The following is a 19,359-nucleotide window of genomic DNA, read 5'->3' on the forward strand; positions in this document are numbered from 1 at the left end:
TTCCTGGTCATGTGGTATGCTGCCGCATGCCACACAGTGCATGTTCCGTCCACGTGAACTGCTCTCCCGAGACTCCAGCTCTGATGGAGAGTCGCACTGCCGGCATGTTTTCCGTCCCCATTTGGCTCCAATATGAGCCGTTCTTGCCCGGGGCTGCCCGCAGCGCATGACTTATGTCAAAGCTAGCGGCGGGAGCAGTATCTTGTCCCGAATTCCGCTGCTCTGCTACAGCCTTCCTGACTATTCAGGGACAACTTACCAAAGGCTGAGCGCTATGTCTAAGCAGGAGAGAACTCTGCTTGTTCTCCACTTTGTCCTAAGGGACAGGAAACAACTGGAGAAGGTAAAGGAAAGGAGGCTTTTAAATCTTTGTTCACGTTGTTTCCTGTCCCTGGGAGGCAGGGTACCCTCCTGCTTAGTAACATTGGGGAGGCGTACGGAATAATTATGTTTTAATACATGCAAATGATCCTCTAGTAGCACTGGTGGTGTTGCTGTTACACCTAGAGGCTCAGTTATCTCTGTTACTGCTGCGCCTCTGCACTTTGGTTGACAGGACCAGGCAGAGAAAACATTATCACACCTGGTCCTGTCAATCAAATTGCAGAGGGCATGGCAGTTGCAGCGAAAGCTGAGTCTGTAGGTATAACTGCAACCCCCATTAGTCCTACAGGCTCATTTGCAAAAATATTATTTTTCTCAGCATTGCAGGCACGTATGAACAGGAGACCAATACATATGCCTTCAGTTGCCAATCTCACATGAAGCAGGTCAGCCAGTTACATAGGTACAAAGATGCCCGTTAAAACAAGCCAAGCACATGAATGATATAAAAAAATAAATAAAAATATTATGGCATTTCTCTTTTTCTCCGGTGGTCCAGTTCTCCAGCCATTGTCGTAACTAAAACTGACTGGGCATCCACAGCAACTTTTTGAACTGGAACCCAAGCACCCCTCTCAGACCAGACCAGTCACTCCATCGTCTTGCACACTACTGAAAGTCAATGGAGGACGGATCCATTTTCTTTTGTGCCAGATTGTCATAGAAAACGGATCTGTCCCCTTTGACTTACATTGTGTGTCAGAACGGATCCGTTTGGCTCAGTTTCGTCAGACGGACACCAAAATGGTGCAAGCAGCGTTTTGGTGTCTGTCTCCAAAGCGGAATGGAGACTGAACGGAGGCAAACGGATGCATTCTGAGCGGATCCTTTTCCATTCAGAATGCATTAGGGCAAAACTGATCCGTTTTGGACGCTTGTGAGAGCCCTGAACGGATCTCAGAAACAGAAAGCCAAAACGCGAGTGTAGAAGTAGCCTAACATCTTTCAGTCCTCCTCCCAGAGTGGTCCCATTTGAGCTAAGGCCTGCAGCAGCTGCTTCCACTATAGCCATGCCCCTGCCTCCAGCCACCGACTACTTACATACGGCAGCGGTGACGTACAGGTGTACTCTATATACAGTACTAATGTGGACAGTGATTTTCTGCCGTGGTCACTTATCGTACACCTACTGCAGATAGTCTAGCGGCTGGGAAAGCAGCACTGCGGAGGATGGAGTATAGCATCATTTTATTTATTTTTTTACACTATTTAGGGGCTTGTCTGAGATTTTTAATTATGTCGGACAACCCCCTTTATTGAATAGGAAGAAGGGGCATGCAAAACAAAATCAGGTATTGAACAATGGCCTGAAAATGACATGCATGTATAACAGGAATCTTCCCTTATACTTACATGTTCCTTCTTCTGTGACCATTCCAAGGCCTTCTGCTTTGTTCTGTCTTTCAAATGCATTCAAATCAAGAACGCTGCGTTAAAAACAAACAAAATGAGAATCATCATAAAAAGGCTAAGCTAAGCTGTAAGGTTGACCTTGCTGTTGGTGAGGCATGTAGGTAAAGCGTGTGGGCTCAGGAATGTTGTTGGGTTTTGTAATTCACAGAAACATGGCCACACACTTCATGAGAAGAGTCTGATGATGATTTTTTCTTCTTCTTGGCATTTCACAATAATGGCATTGCATTTATTTTAAGGATAAAGCAAAATACTATATAACCTATGGAAAAAACTTGGAAATGTATGTACCTGCATGACATCATTAAGCCGGACAAGCTCTGGAAAAATCCAGCATCCTTTTTTTCTTTTAGGTAATCTAACATTTTCTGTGAAAAGCAGGATATTAGTGAGCATACCTTAAAATTTAGTTGTCTTACAATACAAGATTCTTATGAGTGACTATTCAAAAAACTAGAATACCTCAGTAGTAGCTGCAGTATATGCAGTTACTTAAAAGAAATGTCATCAGAAAATGACCAATTATTTAAAACACGTTCTCATGTGTAACATTTTTAAATAATTTTTGATGATGTTATTTTTAATTTTCCATTTTCAATATTTATATTTAAACAAAAACCGCAAGATCCTGCAGTTTTCGCACTGACCATTAAGCTTAATAATAGGTGCCATTTTTTGGGCTCTGCAGGTCACTTTACTGCAGTTACCCACACAGAGGTGATATCATTACAGGCAGGATTAGAATGACAGATAAGACAGGGAACACCGTTTACAATGGGTGATTGTCAGAGCTTATCTATTCTTTCCTTGTACAATGACCTCTGTACAGGTCACAGAGCATGCCCAGAAAACTCTCCCATAGAAGTCAGTGAGGTCCCTCCTGACCATTGTGTCTATGGTCCATGGGGCTGCCGTAAAGCAATATTCTTAAGAACAGCTCAGGCAAGATGGCCGCCCCCATAATCATGTTCAGCAAATAGAATAAAATAAATCTGCAATCAGATAATAAAAGCAGATTAGAAAAAAAGGAGATGTGCTACTATCTGGTTTTTAATGGCTGATACAATTTTTGGTGACACATTTCCTTTAAAAGGAATACAAAACACAGAAAATGCACAAAACCCCCAGCACTTCCTTCCTTTATTTCCTCTTTACCTCACTACTCATATTTCCAGTAAATCTGATAAATATATAAAATTGGCCACATAAGGGGGTCCTACCCGCACTTTTTGCATTTATACCTAATTTAGCGTACCTTCTAAGATAATGCTCACAGGGCCGACTCTCTTTTGTAGTGTGCTGTTCAGGAGTACCAGGACTATACATGTGAATAACCTATGTTTTTACAGAATCATTTTAGTCATTAAATTAATAAGAGATAAGGAATTTATATTACCTGCTGCACAACAGTATTTCCACCATTCAGAATTGATATTCCAAGCTTCAGTGTCTCTACAACCATAGGGCTCATTTCACCTGCGAAAGGAGTAAAGTACAGTCTGACAACATGGAATCTGTCTCTTAGGTCTAATTGTCAAAGCAGGGATTCAATATGTCTCTTATTTCCGTAAAGTAAGAGGGGCTTCTATAGCTATATATAAATATAGCTATGGCTACATGACTGCATGAGGCACCATACCGTGACCTTTTCTACCCAGCACTCATCTATCTTCATCAGTGCCATAGACTTTGACTGAAGTGTCAGGGCGCGTGGTTGTCTGCCACTCCATTCAAACTCCTCCTAGACATGGTTTTGTGGAAACCTTAAAAATCTAGCAGTGATCACCTATCTATCCAGTGGATAGGTGATAACTGCTTTTGGCCAGAATGCACCTTTAGGCCTCGTTCACATTTCCATTTTTCACTGACATGTCCTGTCCGCACACGTACCCATTGATTTAAATGTGTCTGTCCAAATTTCAGTATGTTTTTACTGACCGTAAGTCAGTATAAAAAAATCACGGGAACATGCACTACTTTGATTCATGATAAGGACCAAGTACAAAGTCTATGGGTCCATGAAAATCACTGACCCACATCCGTGTTGTGTCTGTGTTGTGTCCGTTTTTCACTGAAGCCTAATAGGAGATTCTTTGGAAATTAATATTCAGCTGAGCAACGTCCGTGAATTACTGATGACACACGGATGGTGAAAACGGACACACAGACCAACCACGGATCCTTTACGGACATCTTCACAGATGAAACATGTATACTTTTTTTCACGGACGTGACACTGACATGGAAATGTGAACGAGGCCTTAACCATGCTTTCCCCCAACAAGCCACAGTTTTATTAATAGGCATCAGGGGTGGACTGGAAACTTAAAGTGGCCCTGGAAAAAAATTAAAAATAAAAGCAGCCCCATGTTGTAGTTCGGTCCAAATTAAGAAAAGGCAGGGCCAGCATAAGTAGGTGGGCTAGCAATTCTGTAGTGCAGCATGACATTCCGCCCCAACAGAACCAAATATCAAAGTCCAGCATAAAATACTGCTACCACAGCTGCAGTATTCAACTATATCGTAGTCCTGAGGATGGCAATACAGTTGAATGCGGGAGGGCACTTTCCGCCGCCAACCAGGTGCATAATTACCTGATGTATCTAGCATTAAACAATGCTGAGAGTATCAGATTGCTACATACTCGGCCAGCAGCAGTATGGAGGGTGGCCCCCTGGGCATCGGCCCACCGGGAAATTTCCCTGTAGGGTCCATGGCTATCCGCCCCTGATAAGCATCAGAAAAGTGTCACAGGCATCTTATACATATATTCCGGCTGTGATTTACAAAACATATTATAAATCAGTGCATTATAGAAATCAGAAAGCACTTCTCAACATGAGAAGGAACTAATAAAATATAATAAGGGGAGAGCATGCAGGCAAGACATGCTGCTGGATGACAAAGAAAATCCAGCCCACACATTCATGTAGACTTGTGCTTCTGGAAGGGAGGGGGAGGGGGGGGGGGCACCTGACTCCATATCAGTTCACCACAATATGGGTCTCCCATTTTAACCCCCTCCCTCCAGGTCTCCTCTGCAGTCACGCAGCAGCACATATAAAGCACAACACTAACGTTAGGACCTCCCTTTTTTTACATAGTAACTATCTTAAAACACAATATTTTTTTCTATTTTTAAACATATATTACAAAACTGAAGCATTCTCCTAGTAAGCAGTCTTTGTGGACTCATCTGTAAATGGACAGTGCTAATGATTCCCATAGCTCACAATTACTGACGGATTGCAGTACTTCAGAGAATCTGGCACATTGTTATAAGAGGCATGCAGGAGCTATTTTATGACGAGTACCCCAAAAAATGTCAGGAGGTAGGGGTTACAGCTGCATGTAACCGATTCTCTAAAACTGCAGCTGGTAGGAAGGAGATATACTGTATTCTTGTCTGCAAACATGTCCACAAAGAATAGGACATGTATCTTTTTTGTGGGGGCCACAGAATGAACATATGGATGTGTACCACACACAGTGTACTGTCAGCAATTTTTGCAGCCCCATTTAAATGAATAAGTCCACGTGTGCCGTAAAAAATGTGGATCTGATGCGGACCAAAAATACAGTCGTGTAAGTAGCCCCTTACAGGCATCATGACATGGATCAAATATTTTAATTCTGGGTTACATTTCCTTCAAAGTGTATTTCCAGGTTTTATTATCATGTTTCAAGGTCCACAATCCTGTGCTGATTAATTTTTTTAAATCTTTGTAGGTCAAATGGAGTCCTGCTTTTCTGATAAAGAGCTCCAAATCCCCTGCATAGGCCTAGTTTTGAAAGCTAGCATATGTGCTGCTTGCGGCTGCCACTAGAAGGAGCATGTAAGATTACTGCATACGGTTTCACTTTTTCAATGCACAAACAGTAAACAGCAAGCTCCACAGCTCCCTCTAGTGATTGCTTCAGACAGCTAGAATGTTAATTCTGTCTATGCAGGGTATTCAGAGCACTATAAAAAAAAACTAACTACTACAAGGACACATTACAAAATAAATCACTACAGAACACTGATTTAAAGGGAACCGGTCAGCATGAAAATGCAGTGCAGTCTGCAAGGAATAGAGCAGGAGGAGCTGAGCAGATTGATATATAGTTTTATGGGAAAAGATTTGTGTATTTCTTTGAGCTAAGGAGTCAGTGGATGGTCCTACCCTTTGCTGTGTAAGTGTGCATACATATATAGCTGACTGTCCGTGATTAGGCCTTCCCACACGATTCCTTAGCTCATAATGAGCAGAGATTTAGATGAATATGTTATACTCAATCTTTCCCCACATGCTCTATATCAATCTGCTCAGCTCTTTCTGTTCTATAACATGCTGCCTGCAGATTGCACTGCATTTTCATGGTGATAGGTTCCCTTTAAAGGGGTTGTCCAAGTTACTTTTATTGATGACCTATCCTCAGGATAGGTCATCAATATCAGATCGGCAGAAATCAGCTGTATGAAGAGAAGGCGCGTGCCGTGCCAGCGCTGCCTGCTATTCATTGTTTATTGCTGCTGATGCAATGGCGAGCAGGTGTACCCATTTATTTCAATGGGACGGATCGCTCCTATAGAAGTGTATAGGAATGAGCCGTTCCTTTGAAATGAATGGGACGGTTTGGGTGTAATTACAACTGCTCACCGCTGCGGATGCAACGGCGAGCAGGTAAACAATAAAGAGGAGGCAGCGCTGGCACGGCTTGTGTAGCTGACCAGCTAAGACCTGTCCTAGGTTGCTAATACAGCTTATATGTTTATGCAGCTAGACCCGTCAATAACCTTAATACAGTTCCTATATTTGTGTGTTAAAGACAAAAGCAGAGTTATTTAGTCATTTCATGTTTGGATGTCATAAAACTGTTATATATTGTGTTCACAGAAGCAGAAAAGATAATATGCCTTTAAGATTTATTATATGGATGTGAGGTAAGCTCAATGACACAGCAGAAACAGAAGAAAGCATTGAGTTAAACTGTTGTTGCTGGGCAAGAGTCTAGACCAACCCTAGCCAGCCTCACACAGCCCAGGAGTTTTGACCAATTACAGCCATCCTCACACACAGCTTGTTTGGGAAGTCCCCTAGCAGGAGCTGTTAGAATCATTATTCACCAGAGAGAGAAGCTGAACAGACATTCACTCCACTAAGAGCTGTGTTTTATGGAAGCATAGAGGCCAAAATAGTTTTTTTTTTTTTTTTTTTTAATATATATTTATTTATCACTTTTCATACATATATTTAAAACAGGAAGCCAGCAATTCCCCAGTTACGCAGTGGGGGTGCACATTACAGAATACAAATTGTTTACATCCTCATGTATTTCATAGTTACTATCGGTTAAGTTTTAGATCATCATATATTACATAAATATTTAGTGGACTCCCTTTACTACATATATTCCCCGTATCAATTTCATTTTACTTCACAAAACAAATACATCAAGAAAATAAACATACCCTCACCCCCACCCTATCCCACCCATCCCCCCACCCTCTTGGTTGTCCTGGGGGGCCTCTGCAGGCGATTTGTTTCCGTAGTCCTTTTTCAGGCTTCTATTTCTGTCCAGTATCCCTCCTTCTTAATTTTTATCTATTTATTTATTTCTTTTTTTTCTCCTCTTCCCTTCCTCATTATCGTACTTTTCTCCTGACTAATATACTCATATCTCTGCACCCTCTCACATAGATTTTTCCACTCTTCCACACTTGGAGGGCTGCTCGCTCCCCATCCTCTAGCCAGCACCACCCGCGCAAGCATTAAACCTTTTTCCCATTTCCTTTCACTTTCTCTGTTCACCCCAATTCTTCTGGTATCCCCCAGCACTGCTATGCTAATCTCTAGTGGGGCGGGATGTCCCGTTGCTCTACTAAGGTCCTGAAATACTTGCGCCCAATAGCCCTGCACAATATGGCAATACCAAATCAAATGTTCAAAATCGGCCCCCACCTTACTACACTTCCAGCACTTTGCCTCCGCTATTTTATACATCTTGCTCAATGCCCAGGGGGTAATATAAGTCCGATGGAGGATAAAAAACTGCGTCAGTCGAAAGTTACTAGAAATGGTACTCCTTTTTATATTTTTATAGATACTTCTCCAGTCCAGGATAGACGGTGCCACCTCTTGTGCCCATTTATTTTCACTATTGAATCTGATCACTCCTCCTAACCCCTTCTTTATTTTTTTATAAATCTGTGAAATTGATACTTTACTCCCAACTCCCTGATAACAAAATTCAGCAAATTCAGAGTGTTTAATGTTAAAATATTCTCTATTCTCTGTTAAATCAAAAGCGTGTTTTAAACTAACATATCTAAACCAAGTGAGACTATCTATATCTGTGTTAACCCCCATTTCCTCTAGAGTCTTCACCTGTCCTTCCACCACCATCTGAGCCACAAACCTAATACCCTGTCTATTCCAAAATACATAATCTTCAGACTTCCAAAACTCTCTTAAATTAAGATTTCCCCAAATAGGAGTGAAACTTAATGAATAATTTATACCCAATAATTTTTTAACCTTGACCCAGACTAGATGTATCATCTTACTATTTGGGCACTTCCTGCCCTTGATTTTTAGAGCGCCAGTTTCTAAAAGGCTGACTATATTATATTGGAGACCTCCAATTTCCCCCTCCAAAAAACGTCGCAATCCGTCGTCCTCCATCATTAACCACTGAAGTTGGGATGCATAATAATAACCCCGGAAACATGGAACAGACAGGCCACCATCTTCCTCATCTAACCATAAATAATTTTGTTTCAGCCTGACCCTCTTTCTCCCCCAGATGAGATCATTTATTACTCCTTCTAGTGCATTAAAAAAGTGATCCCCTATCCATACAGGGCAGGAGGAGATAACATACAAAATCTGCGGCAGAAGAACCATCTTTATTATCGCGATTCGATCCGCCTGTCGGATTAACAGTTTTTGCCAGGTACATGTTTTTTCTCTAATCCTTTTTAAGAGAGGATCAATATTTAATTCTAGATACTCCTGTATCCTCGAACTAACCTTGATACCCAGATAATCAAACGATTCAGTAGATTTCAAAACTTTGACGTTAATTTCCTCCTGCCCTGTTTCATAACCGATTGGGAGCAACACCGATTTTGTCCAGTTCACCCTAAAACCTGAGATTGAACCAAACTGATTTACTATTCCTATGAGGTATGATACCGTTTGTATTCCCCCCGCCAGGAAAAACAAAATATCGTCGGCATAAAGGCCTATCTTATCCGATACACCTCTTCCCCCAAACCCCCTAATCTTGTTGTCCGCTCGGACCTTACAGGCTAGCGGCTCAACAAATATGGCGAACAATAATGGGGAGAGTGGACACCCCTGACGGGTTCCTCTCTGCAGGGGTATGGGCTCTGATATTACTCCATTTATTTTTATCCTGGCTTTCGACTTCTTATATAGCGTTTGCACCCATCCAATAAATTTTTCACCCAGATTAAACTCGTGCATAATCCTCCAGAGGTATGCCCACTCAACCCTGTCGAACGCTTTCTCAGCGTCCAAAGACAGGATGGAGTGGGCACCCTCCCCGCCCCTCTGCAGATTCAGAAACGTCCGTCGGATATTCGTCTGGGCCTGACGTCTAGGTACAAACCCTGATTGATCCGGGTGTATTAACTTCTCAATAACTCTTTTTAGGCGATTTGCAAGTAACTTGACACATAATTTAAAATCTGTGTTAAGAAGAGAGATGGGGCGATACGAATCCACCTTTTTCTCATCCTTCCCCTTTTTTCCTATCAAACTTATTACAGCCTCCGTAAGGGAGGCCGGGAGTTCCCCCCTGTCCATTGAGTCGTTTAAGACCTGCACAAAAACCGGGAGAATAACATCTCCATATCTTCTATATATCTCAAAGGGCAGGCCATCCTGCCCGGGGCTCGAATTGCCTTGAATGGTTTTCAATGTCTCCCGTAATTCCTCCACTTCAATAGGGCCATTCAGTAAGTCCCTCTCCTCCTCAGAGAGTCTGGGGATCGGCACACCCTCCAAGAAGAGTCCAACCTCATCAAGCCCCCCCACTCCCTCAGAGGAGTAGAGGTCCCCATAATATTTGATAAATTCCTGTTCTATCTCTCCCTGGCTGGATGCCAGGTATTTTAAAACAGTTATATAATGTTCCTACTGGTAATATGATGATTAGAACTGTATACTGAACCAGTTATATGTGTGTTTACTTACAGTTCCACCAGTTGCAAACTACAAAGTTCACAATCCAAATTAATTCAAATTCCATATTGCAATCCAAAAGCTGATCGGTGATGGGTGCCTGGTGTCGGACCCCCACCGATCTGATATTGATGACCTATCCTGAGGATAGGTCATCAATATGAACAGCCCGGACAACCCCTTTAAGATAATACAATTATTTTCAGGGGTGAAAATGGATTTTAAAATCCACAATTAACCAAAGAAAGGAAAACAACTGAAAACATAGTTATTGGCTATTTGGAACAGAAGACTGTAAAGGAGAACAAGGTATTTACCTTTACTTGCACTGATCATCTGCAAAACCATCTCAGCAGCCCCCCTTTCATGTAGACGGGCCTGCTGATACAAGGTCTTTTGCTTTTCCATTTCTTTCTCCTGTAAACAGACAGACATGTGAATCGGATTTGCTCTCTATAGCACAGCCAAACAGCCATTGAGATCTATGGATAATTTAGCATGCTATGTAACTGATGGCATCTGAGGGGGATTGTACTGCAGTCGCAATGAAACATTACTATAATTATCCTAGAGAAGCAATCACATTATTTTTAAACATTACAGAACACTTAACGAGGCAAGGACAGCAAGGGGCAGAAAGGAAGAAGAAACAAACATCTTACCTCAAATGTCTTCTCTTTTTCCTCATCTTCCTCTTCATTTTGGCAGCTCTGAAATAGGAAAGAGTAAAATGTGAACATTTTCTACAGCAGCATAGGATAATGTCCTGTTGTTTAGCTGATCCCCACTGATAAAGTTTAAGAAGAAGAAACATAACTTAAAGTTCAAGGGCACCTGTCAGCAGATTTGTACCTATGACACTGGCTGACCTGTTACATGTGCTCTTGGCAGCTGGAGGCATCTGTGCTGGTCCCAAGTCCAAATGTGCCCGCAATGCTGAGAAAAATTGTTTAAATATATGCAAATGAGCCTCTAGGAGCAACGGGGGCGTTGCCATTACACCGAGAGGTTCAGCTCTCTCTACAATTGCCCCGCCCTCTACACTTTGATTGACAGGACCAGGCAGTGTAAACATCATCACCCCTAGCACTGATTTATCCTAAAGTCAAAGTGCAGACGGCGCAGCAGGTGCAGAGGGAGCAGAAACTCTCGGTGTAATGGCAACGCCCCAGTTGCTCCTAGAGGCTAATTTGCATATAATAAAACATCATTTTTCTCAGCAATGCGGGCACATATGAACATGGGGCCAAGCGCACATGCAACAGGTTAGCCAGTATCATAGGTACAAATCAGCTGACAGATAAAGTGCCCAAACTGGTGAAACAGACCCCGATTTAAACGACGGGTCACTGACTTTTTTATGCAAGAGTTTTCTTAAGCGTGCCGTCACATGCAGCAGATTTTGTTGCAGAAAATGTCTGCGTCTGACAATCAGCTCCATTTATTTGAATGGAGCTTACAGAAATCCATGTGCTTCTCGCCAAAACAACTCTATTCAGATGAATGATTTTCAGGCACAGAAATTTTCAGCAACAAAATCTGCCGTGTGTGAAGGCACCCTAAAATCACCATCTCAAACAGGACACAGGGCAGCATAAACCTGGCGACAGATCCTATTTAGACTGGGGTACAGGGTTTACACTGTAAAATTATGCTGCAGTATATGGATTATATATTCACCTACATATTTTGTGGCCTGTGACTATGCTTGGTCATTGCATATGCTAAAAAGAAGAGAGCCAAAGATAGGGAGAAGAGGCATAGGAAAATAGTGCTGGTACATGGCATGTATATGGCAAATACACAATATATATAGTGTTCAACGGGATATTGCTCAAATATAACTTTTAGAGATCGAAACCTCCATGGATCTATGAAGATATGAACATATTTCATGCTGTGTTGCCGCTTGGTGCACTCATTCCGCTTACATCACAGGTTGTCAGTGTTTTTACATTGGACTATCAGTAAGCATACTGCATTACATGGCAAATACAACTTTGTTAGAGGGGGGGCTTGTCCAGTAATCTTAACATGAGGGGAAGATACTAGCACCCAAAAGTAAATTCTTGCCTGTGCTGCACATTACATCAGGCCAACTAGGGCTGGACTGATCCTCCAGGGATGGGCTCTTAGAGTCCAGCATCTGCAGGTGCTTTGGGGCTAATGACTTGCCACTTAGATCATCTTATGGGCTGATTCACAAATAACATATTTCACCTTATTAATGATGTCCTGTGTGAGCAATAATGACTACTAAATTTACAATGAAATTACGCAGAAGGAAGGACCCTCTGCACCATTGTCTCTGGAGGGCCCAAGAAGTGCCAGCCGAAACCTGCATCCTGATAGTGTATTCAATGAATACACAACATTCTAGCTCTGGTATAGCTTGTCAGGTGCCATTTGTACCAGATGCAATGCTTTCCCTGCTGTTTACAACTATTTGCAATGCCTGCTGGGTCTGATTTGATCAACGACAGATACAGGAGTATAAAATAGGGTTCCAAATGAGTGATATTTGCATTCATTATATCACTGATAACATAGATCTTTTCCTACGATCCAGCGGAAAAAAAAAAGATATGTTTCAGGCCCTCCTGAGGAGCCACTATTTGCAATGTATTAAATGCAATGCCCCTGCTAATCCCAAGAAGTGTCAGAGCAGTGGTACATATGAGTTCTGCGCTTTCCATAAGACTGTAGGTATACTTACATGACCATTTCCTCATCACTATATCTGTACCTCTTTAGGGATGCATAATGCAGGATATATACCAGTAAGGCCGGACAAGAAGCGCAGCGTTAAGGGGAGGCCGGCCATGAAGAGCGTTTGGCTGAGAGGGGACAGGTGAGTGAGGGGTTAAGGTGCAGGGAGGCTAGAAAGGGCGCGGGTAGTCAGGGGAACAGGGGGAGGGGCTGCCGGCCAGAGTGAGGAGGAGGCGGGGGGCAGAGGCATTCGGCCAGGGAAAGCAAACGGAGCGGCAGCATGTCGGAGCGGCCGTTATCAGTAGAGGAGATGTTGGAGTGGCTGCGCAGGGAGGCGGAGGTGCGGGGGCCTGGCTGGTTGCAGGAGCAGGTGGGTGCGTGCGTCATTGCCCCTGCTTCTGCAGCTACCCCCACTGTGAGGGCTGTCCGGCCGCGGCGGGGTGTCCCACCGGCGCGCCTTAGTCCTGACTGCACCCCCAGGGTCCGGCGCCGAGTGGGGAGCCCCTCCAGGGACCCTCCGCGGCGGAGAGGGTCTGCTCAGCCTTCAGCAGGGCGCTCTCGTCGCGGGAGGAATCCCGGTACACGGCGGGGCCCGGAGCGGAGTGGGACGCCCCTTCCCCCACTCTCACCTGCTAGTCCTGAGGATGCGGGACCAGGAACGGTGGACCGGCCCAGTCCAGGTCCCAGCGGGCGGTCTACTCAGCGGGGTGAGGAGATCCATGTGCGGCGGGTTGCGCAGTCGGAGCAGGAAGAGCTGTGCAGGCCCAGTGCAGGAGCGGGAGCGGCGGCAGAGGACCGGAGGCCAGTCAGCATCATCCAGCGGGCAGTTCGAGACGTCCGGGAGGAGTCGCCTTCTACGTCCAGGAGGAGTGCCGAAGTAGAGGATGTGCGGCGGGAGTCAGGATCTGCGGCAGCGGGAATCACAGCGCCCGTGGTGCCTGGTGAGACTAATTGGGGTCCCTTATTAGCGCAGGGTTTCCCGGTGGGTAGTGTTGGGGGGGGGGTGGCCATGGGCGATTTAGGTAAGGGTTTGGGGCAGTTGCTGGGGGGTTTGGCGGGGTGGTTGGCTAGTTTGGGGTCTGCGGGCGGGTCGCCATTGCCGGCGTGGGGGGTGGTGCCGGGACCGGTGGCGGGGTCGAGTGGGGGAGTGGTGTCGGTGGAGACGCAAGTTGGGGGTGAGGAAGAGGGCCAGAGGTTAGATGATAGAGCGCGTGGGGAGGTGTATGTGTGCTTTGAGGGCCCGTTGGGGGCCCATTTGAAGCAGGAGGTAAAGGAAAAGATCTGGAAAGGGGAATATGTGGAGATTTTTTCCTTGCTTCCTTTGGAACGGTTTAATTTGGATAGGGGGAAGAAAGATGAGGGAAAGAAAGAGGATGAGGAGAAGCGGCGGCATAGGTTAATTCCCCGCACATTTGCTAATTGGCTGCAAGCGTTTGCCATATTAGCAAGTGTCATTGGGGAGAAGGCTCCGGAATGTTGTTCGGCGTTGTTCTGTTACCAGGATGCGATAGGGGAGGCGTATCGGGTGTACGGCGGTGTGGGGTGGCTCCGTTATGACGAGCAGTTTCGGCAACGGAAGGCGGTTAGGTCAGATATACGGTGGGACCACAAAGACATTGGGTTGTGGTTGAAGGTGACGGCTCCGCCTAGGGCTGGGCAGTCCTTTCGGTCAGAGCCTGGGGGATCATCCCCGGGGGCATTGGCGGCAGCATCTGCGAAAGGGTTATGTTTCCTCTTTAATGAGGGGAACTGCAGATTTGGAGCTAAGTGCAAATTCAAGCATGAATGCTCAGGGTGTGGAGGGGCACATGGGGTTAGCCGTTGCTTTAGGGGCGGAAGGCAGAAGGGGGGGGATGGTGTTGGAAAGGGGTCGGACGCCGGTGCGGGTGGAAAGGATGCAGGAATTTCTAGATAGGTACCCGGACCGGGCGGCGGCCAGGCTATTGGGGGAGGGTTTTAGGTGGGGTTTTCGCATCCCGGCAGAGGTAACGGCGGGGCCTGTGGTTCATAAGAATCTTAGGTCCGCGCTTGAGCATGCGGATGTGGTGACCGAGAAGTTGAATAGGGAGGTTGCGTTGGGGCGGATGGCGGGCCCGTTTAAGGTGCCGCCGCTTCCGAGCCTGAGGGTGTCTCCTGTGGGGGTGGTGCCCAAGAAGGAGCCGAATAAGTTTCGGCTCATTCATCATTTGTCTTTTCCGAAGGGTGCGTCGGTCAATGATGGTATAGATCCTGAATTGTGTTCGGTGGTGTATACGTCATTTGATGCGGCTGTTGGATGGGTGAGACGGTGTGGGCAGGGGGCGCTGTTGGCGAAAGTTGATGTTGAAGCGGCGTTTCGGTTGCTTCCGGTGCATGTGGAGAGCATGGGTTTGTTGGGATGTTATTGGGGGGGGGAGTATTTTGTGGATAGATGTTTGCCTATGGGGTGCTCTCTCTCGTGTGCGTATTTTGAGGCGTTCAGTTCATTTTTGGAGTGGGTGGTGGTGGAGGTTTCGGGTTGTGCGTCGGTTATCCACTATCTAGATGACTTTTTGTGTTTGGGCCCGGCGAATTCTCGGGTATGTTCTTTGTTGTTACACACGGTTCAGTCGGTTTTTGCACGTTTTGGGGTGCCGCTAGCGGTGGAGAAGACGGTGGGCCCTGTTACCGAGTTGTGTTTTCTGGGGATTGTTATAGACACGGTCAGGATGGAGTGTCGGCTTCCGGCGGACAAGTTGCTGGATTTGAGGCGTGAGATCAGTCAGGCCATAGGGAGGGAGAAGATTAGGTTGCGGGAGCTGCAGTCATTGTTGGGGAAGCTTAATTTTGCGTGTCAAATTATGCCGATGGGGAGGATTTTTTGTAGACGGCTGGCTGCCGCTACAGCCGGGGTGTCAGCGCCGTATCACTTTATTAGGTTGCGGAAAGAGTTGAAGGGCGATTTAAGGGTGTGGGCAGAGTTTTTGGAACGTTATAATGGTAGAACGTTGATTATGGGGGAGGTTTGCGATTGTGCAGATTTTGAGTTGTATACGGATGCGTCTGGGGGGGTGGGTTTTGGTGCTTACTGTCAGGGGCAGTGGTGTGCGGGCGGATGGCCGGAGTCGTGGGTGGAGCGCGGTTGGGTGTCAAATATTGCGCTGTTGGAGTTGTTTCCTATTGTGATGGCGGTTGTATTGTGGGGGGATAGGTTTGCGAATAGGAAGGTGCGCTTTAATTGTGACAATTTGGGGGTTGTTCAGGCTATTAACAGCCTGTCAGCGTCCTCCCCTCCGGTGGTTAGGCTGTTACAGTTTTTGGTGTTGCAGTGTTTGTCAATTAATGTTTGGGTGGTGGCGAGGCATGTGGCGGGTGTGACTAATTCTGTGGCGGACTCTCTTTCTCGTTTACAGTGGGACCGGTTCCGGCTTCTTGTTCCAGAAGCGGAGTTGGAGGGTCTGGAGTGTCCGTCGTGGCTGTGGGGGATCTTGGAGGAGAGGTGATGGGGTTGCTTAGGGATTCGCTGAGCCCTGGTACGTGGAAGGAGTATGGGAAGGCGTGGGACATCTGGGAGAGGTGGATTGGTGACTGGGGTTCGGGTGGGGAAGATGGGGGGGTCAAGCTGGTGATGTTGTTAGGGCATTTGAAAGGGGAGGGGTGGTCGGTGTCAAGGGTCAGTCGTTTAGTTGCGGGTATAGCTTTTGGTTTTCGGCTGCGGGGGTTGGAGGATTTAACTAAATGTTTCTTAGTGCGGCAGGTTTTGAAAGGCTGGCGCAGGGGGGCGGGTAGGGTGACAGATAGTAGGAGACCGGTTTAGTTTGATTTGTTGGTTCGGATGGGGGAGAAGTTGCGTATGGTGTGTAGCTTGGGAGGGGAGTTGGAGTTGTTTAAGGCGGCATTTGCGTTGGCATTTTTTGGGGCGTTCAGGTTGGGTGAGTTGGTGAGCGGCAGTGTTTGTCGTGCGGGGGGGTTGCTTGGTGAGGACGTGGAGCTTAGGGAGGATAGGGTCGTTGTGCGGATTCGCAGGTCTAAGACGGATCAGGAGGGCAGGGGTCGACAGGTTACGTTGTTTTCTGTTACGGGTTGTGGTATGTGCCCGGTTCAGTGTGTAGGGAGGTACTGGTCAGGCAGGGTGGCGGAGGGGTTGCCGTTTTTTCGTCATGCGGATGGTTCGTTTCTGTCGAGATTTCAGTTCTTAGCGGTGTTTAGGAAATGTTTGCGGAGTTTGGGGGTGAATGATAAGGATTATTCTGGGCATTCGTTCCGGATTGGGGCCGCGACTGAGGCGGCGAGATTAGGGGTCAGTGACGAAGTTATTATGAGGATTGGGCGTTGGGAGTCGGCGCGATTCAGGTCTTATGTTAGGCTGGGTCTTTTGTAATTGTGGATATGTAGTTGGGGGGGCTGAGTTAATTTTGTTTTTGTTTGATTGCAGGTTTTCCGGTGGCCTTGGTCTGGATTTTAGGACATTCCTATGTGTTCTGGGGGGCGATTAGAGCCGATGTTAGGCCGAATGGCCGCCAGCTGGGGCTGAGCTCGGCGGTGGCTACGGTCAGGTGGTTAGGGGTTAGAGGAATGTTGTGGGGTGGGGTTTTGCGGGAGGTGCAGCGTTTTTCACGGTTGGACAGGCCTCCGGATGTGTTGGTGCTTCATGTGGGGGGCAACGATTTAGGGAGGCGGCCGTTTAGGGAGTTGGTGCGAGATGTGAAGTTCGACCTGCTGAGGATTTGGGCGTTATTTCCGGGTGTTGTTACGGTGTGGTCTGACATAGTGCCGCGTAAGTCGTGGAGGGAGGCCAGGTCGGTCGAGAGCATTAATAAAGCCCGGATCAAGGTGAATAGGGCGGTGGGCAGGTTTATGGCGCGGAATGGGGCTGTGGCGGTACGTCATGAGGAGTTGGAAAAAGGAGTCGGTGCATTTTGGAGGGCGGATGGAGTGCATTTGAATGCGGTAGGGACTGATCTGTGGTCTTTGGGGATCCAAAATGGAGTGGAGATAGCGTTACGGATGTGGAGGGACGCGCAGGCTTGAGGAGGTCAAGCTGCGCGTTCTTGGAGGCGGGGGAGGTCCTGGAAGTAAAAAATATGGTGGTATCTGAGGATGGGAGGGCCCCGCGGTAGGGGCTGGACTCTCATGGAGGAGCCGGTACTAACGACCTAGGCGTCCATCAGTTGCTGCCTCCGAGCTGGGTTCAACGGCTGGGGGCAAGATGGAGTCGTAGGTTTGTTACGGTGTTGATGAGGTCATTGGGGCTTCTAGGACCTCCCTCGTCATTGGTTAATTTATTAAGTTATGTTATGTATTTAATTAATAAACGGCTGCTGTGGCCGATTAAATCCAAGCAGTTGTGTCGTGTGGTTATTTATATGGGGGCTGGGAGGGAGTTACGTATTATGTGGGGATGAGGGACTGACCATATAGCCAATACACTCTTCAAGTAAGGCCGGACAAGAAGCGCAGCGTTAAGGGGAGGCCGGCCATGAAGAGCGTTTGGCTGAGAGGGGACAGGTGAGTGAGGGGTTAAGGTGCAGGGAGGCTAGAAAGGGCGCGGGTAGTCAGGGGAACAGGGGGAGGGGCTGCCGGCCAGAGTGAGGAGGAGGCGGGGGGCAGAGGCATTCGGCCAGGGAAAGCAAACGCCCACCCTCCCGTCCCTATGTAGGGCAGTGATAAAAAAAAAAAAAAAAAAAAAGAGAAAGGGGGTATGGAATGGGGTGTTGAGGAATGGGGGGGGAAGTGTTGGTGATGGTTAGGGGGGTTGGAACTGGCGACCGTGGTAGGATAGGGTGATTGGGCTGGAGTGTTTGTCATTGCAGTCGTGGAGGCGGGGGAGGTCCTGGAAGTAAAAAATATGGTGGTATCTGAGGATGGGAGGGCCCCGCGGTAGGGGCTGGACTCTCATGGAGGAGCCGGTACTAACGACCTAGGCGTCCATCAGTTGCTGCCTCCGAGCTGGGTTCAACGGCTGGGGGCAAGATGGAGTCGTAGGTTTGTTACGGTGTTGATGAGGTCATTGGGGCTTCTAGGACCTCCCTCGTCATTGGTTAATTTATTAAGTTATGTTATGTATTTAATTAATAAACGGCTGCTGTGGCCGATTAAATCCAAGCAGTTGTGTCGTGTGGTTATTTATATGGGGGCTGGGAGGGAGTTACGTATTATGTGGGGATGAGGGACTGACCATATAGCCAATACACTCTTCATGCATTCCTATGTTCTATGAAAGCACAATCCACACATCTGTATGCTATCTCTTATAGGGCACATCTGCAGTAAGTACATGGCTATGTTTTTTATTATTTTTAAAAGTGGCAGCAGAATCCATCAAAAGAAAGAACAGACTTAAAATATGGTAAATCTAAAATATGAAACAGAAATATAGGTTTAGCTCAAAATCCCAACTAGCAGCGGGTGAATTGGAAACACCCTTTTAGAGTTGGCAGTCAGGGGGATTAACTAAGGAAGGGAGCTGGTGGATGCATGTACCCCTGGTGTTGGGTAGTGGGTTACAGGTGGGGTAGAAGCAGGGGTGCACCTAGCCTTTCTTTTGCCTGAGGCAAATATTGAAATGGCGCTCCCCCCCCCCCCCCCCTCCAGCCCTACTGTTAAAGGCATAATGTTATACAGGTGAATATAGAGAGATGAGCACTTCCACAATGGAAGCGCTCATTTCTCATGGCCCTGCCACCGCCCTCGCTTGTCT

At 46.7% G+C, this 19,359-nt stretch overlaps 2 protein-coding genes across 8 annotated transcripts in view; one reads left to right on the plus strand and one right to left on the minus strand.

Moving 5' to 3' along the window:
* RYR3 (ryanodine receptor 3) overlaps positions 1-19,359 on the minus strand; it is a 684,284-nt gene that overhangs the window by 134,380 nt on the left and 530,545 nt on the right. For all 5 annotated transcript variants that reach the window (XM_044272379.1, XM_044272378.1, XM_044272377.1 and 2 more), the window contains 5 exons: positions 10,655-10,702; positions 10,310-10,409; positions 3,194-3,273; positions 2,089-2,165; positions 1,738-1,811 (listed from right to left, as the gene is read on the minus strand). In XM_044272379.1, the coding sequence (XP_044128314.1) occupies positions 1,738-1,811; positions 2,089-2,165; positions 3,194-3,273; positions 10,310-10,409; positions 10,655-10,702 (379 nt within the window). The remainder of the gene's footprint in view (positions 1-1,737; positions 1,812-2,088; positions 2,166-3,193; positions 3,274-10,309; positions 10,410-10,654; positions 10,703-19,359) is intronic.
* On the plus strand, positions 12,938-17,787 carry LOC122921997. Of its 3 annotated transcripts, XM_044272383.1 has the most exons (3): positions 12,938-13,642; positions 16,073-16,192; positions 17,095-17,787. In XM_044272383.1, exons 1-3 carry the CDS (start codon positions 12,982-12,984, stop codon positions 17,688-17,690), a joined length of 1,377 nt encoding a protein of 458 aa, XP_044128318.1. In that variant the 5' UTR covers positions 12,938-12,981; the 3' UTR covers positions 17,691-17,787. The 3 variants fall into 3 exon arrangements, with proteins under 3 accessions (XP_044128318.1, XP_044128319.1, XP_044128316.1); XM_044272384.1 differs by lacking the exon at positions 16,073-16,192; XM_044272381.1 differs by lacking the exon at positions 12,938-13,642 and having other exon boundaries at positions 13,815-16,192.

The sequence above is a fragment of the Bufo gargarizans genome, chromosome 11 (assembly GCF_014858855.1).
Source record: "Bufo gargarizans isolate SCDJY-AF-19 chromosome 11, ASM1485885v1, whole genome shotgun sequence".
NCBI lineage: Eukaryota > Metazoa > Chordata > Amphibia > Anura > Bufonidae > Bufo > Bufo gargarizans.

Bases quoted from the DNA above. Each gene is read 5' to 3' on its own strand.
- LOC122921997 (XM_044272381.1), top strand. From the start codon at position 14,441: ATGAGGGGAACTGCAGATTTGGAGCTAAGTGCAAATTCAAGCATGAAT.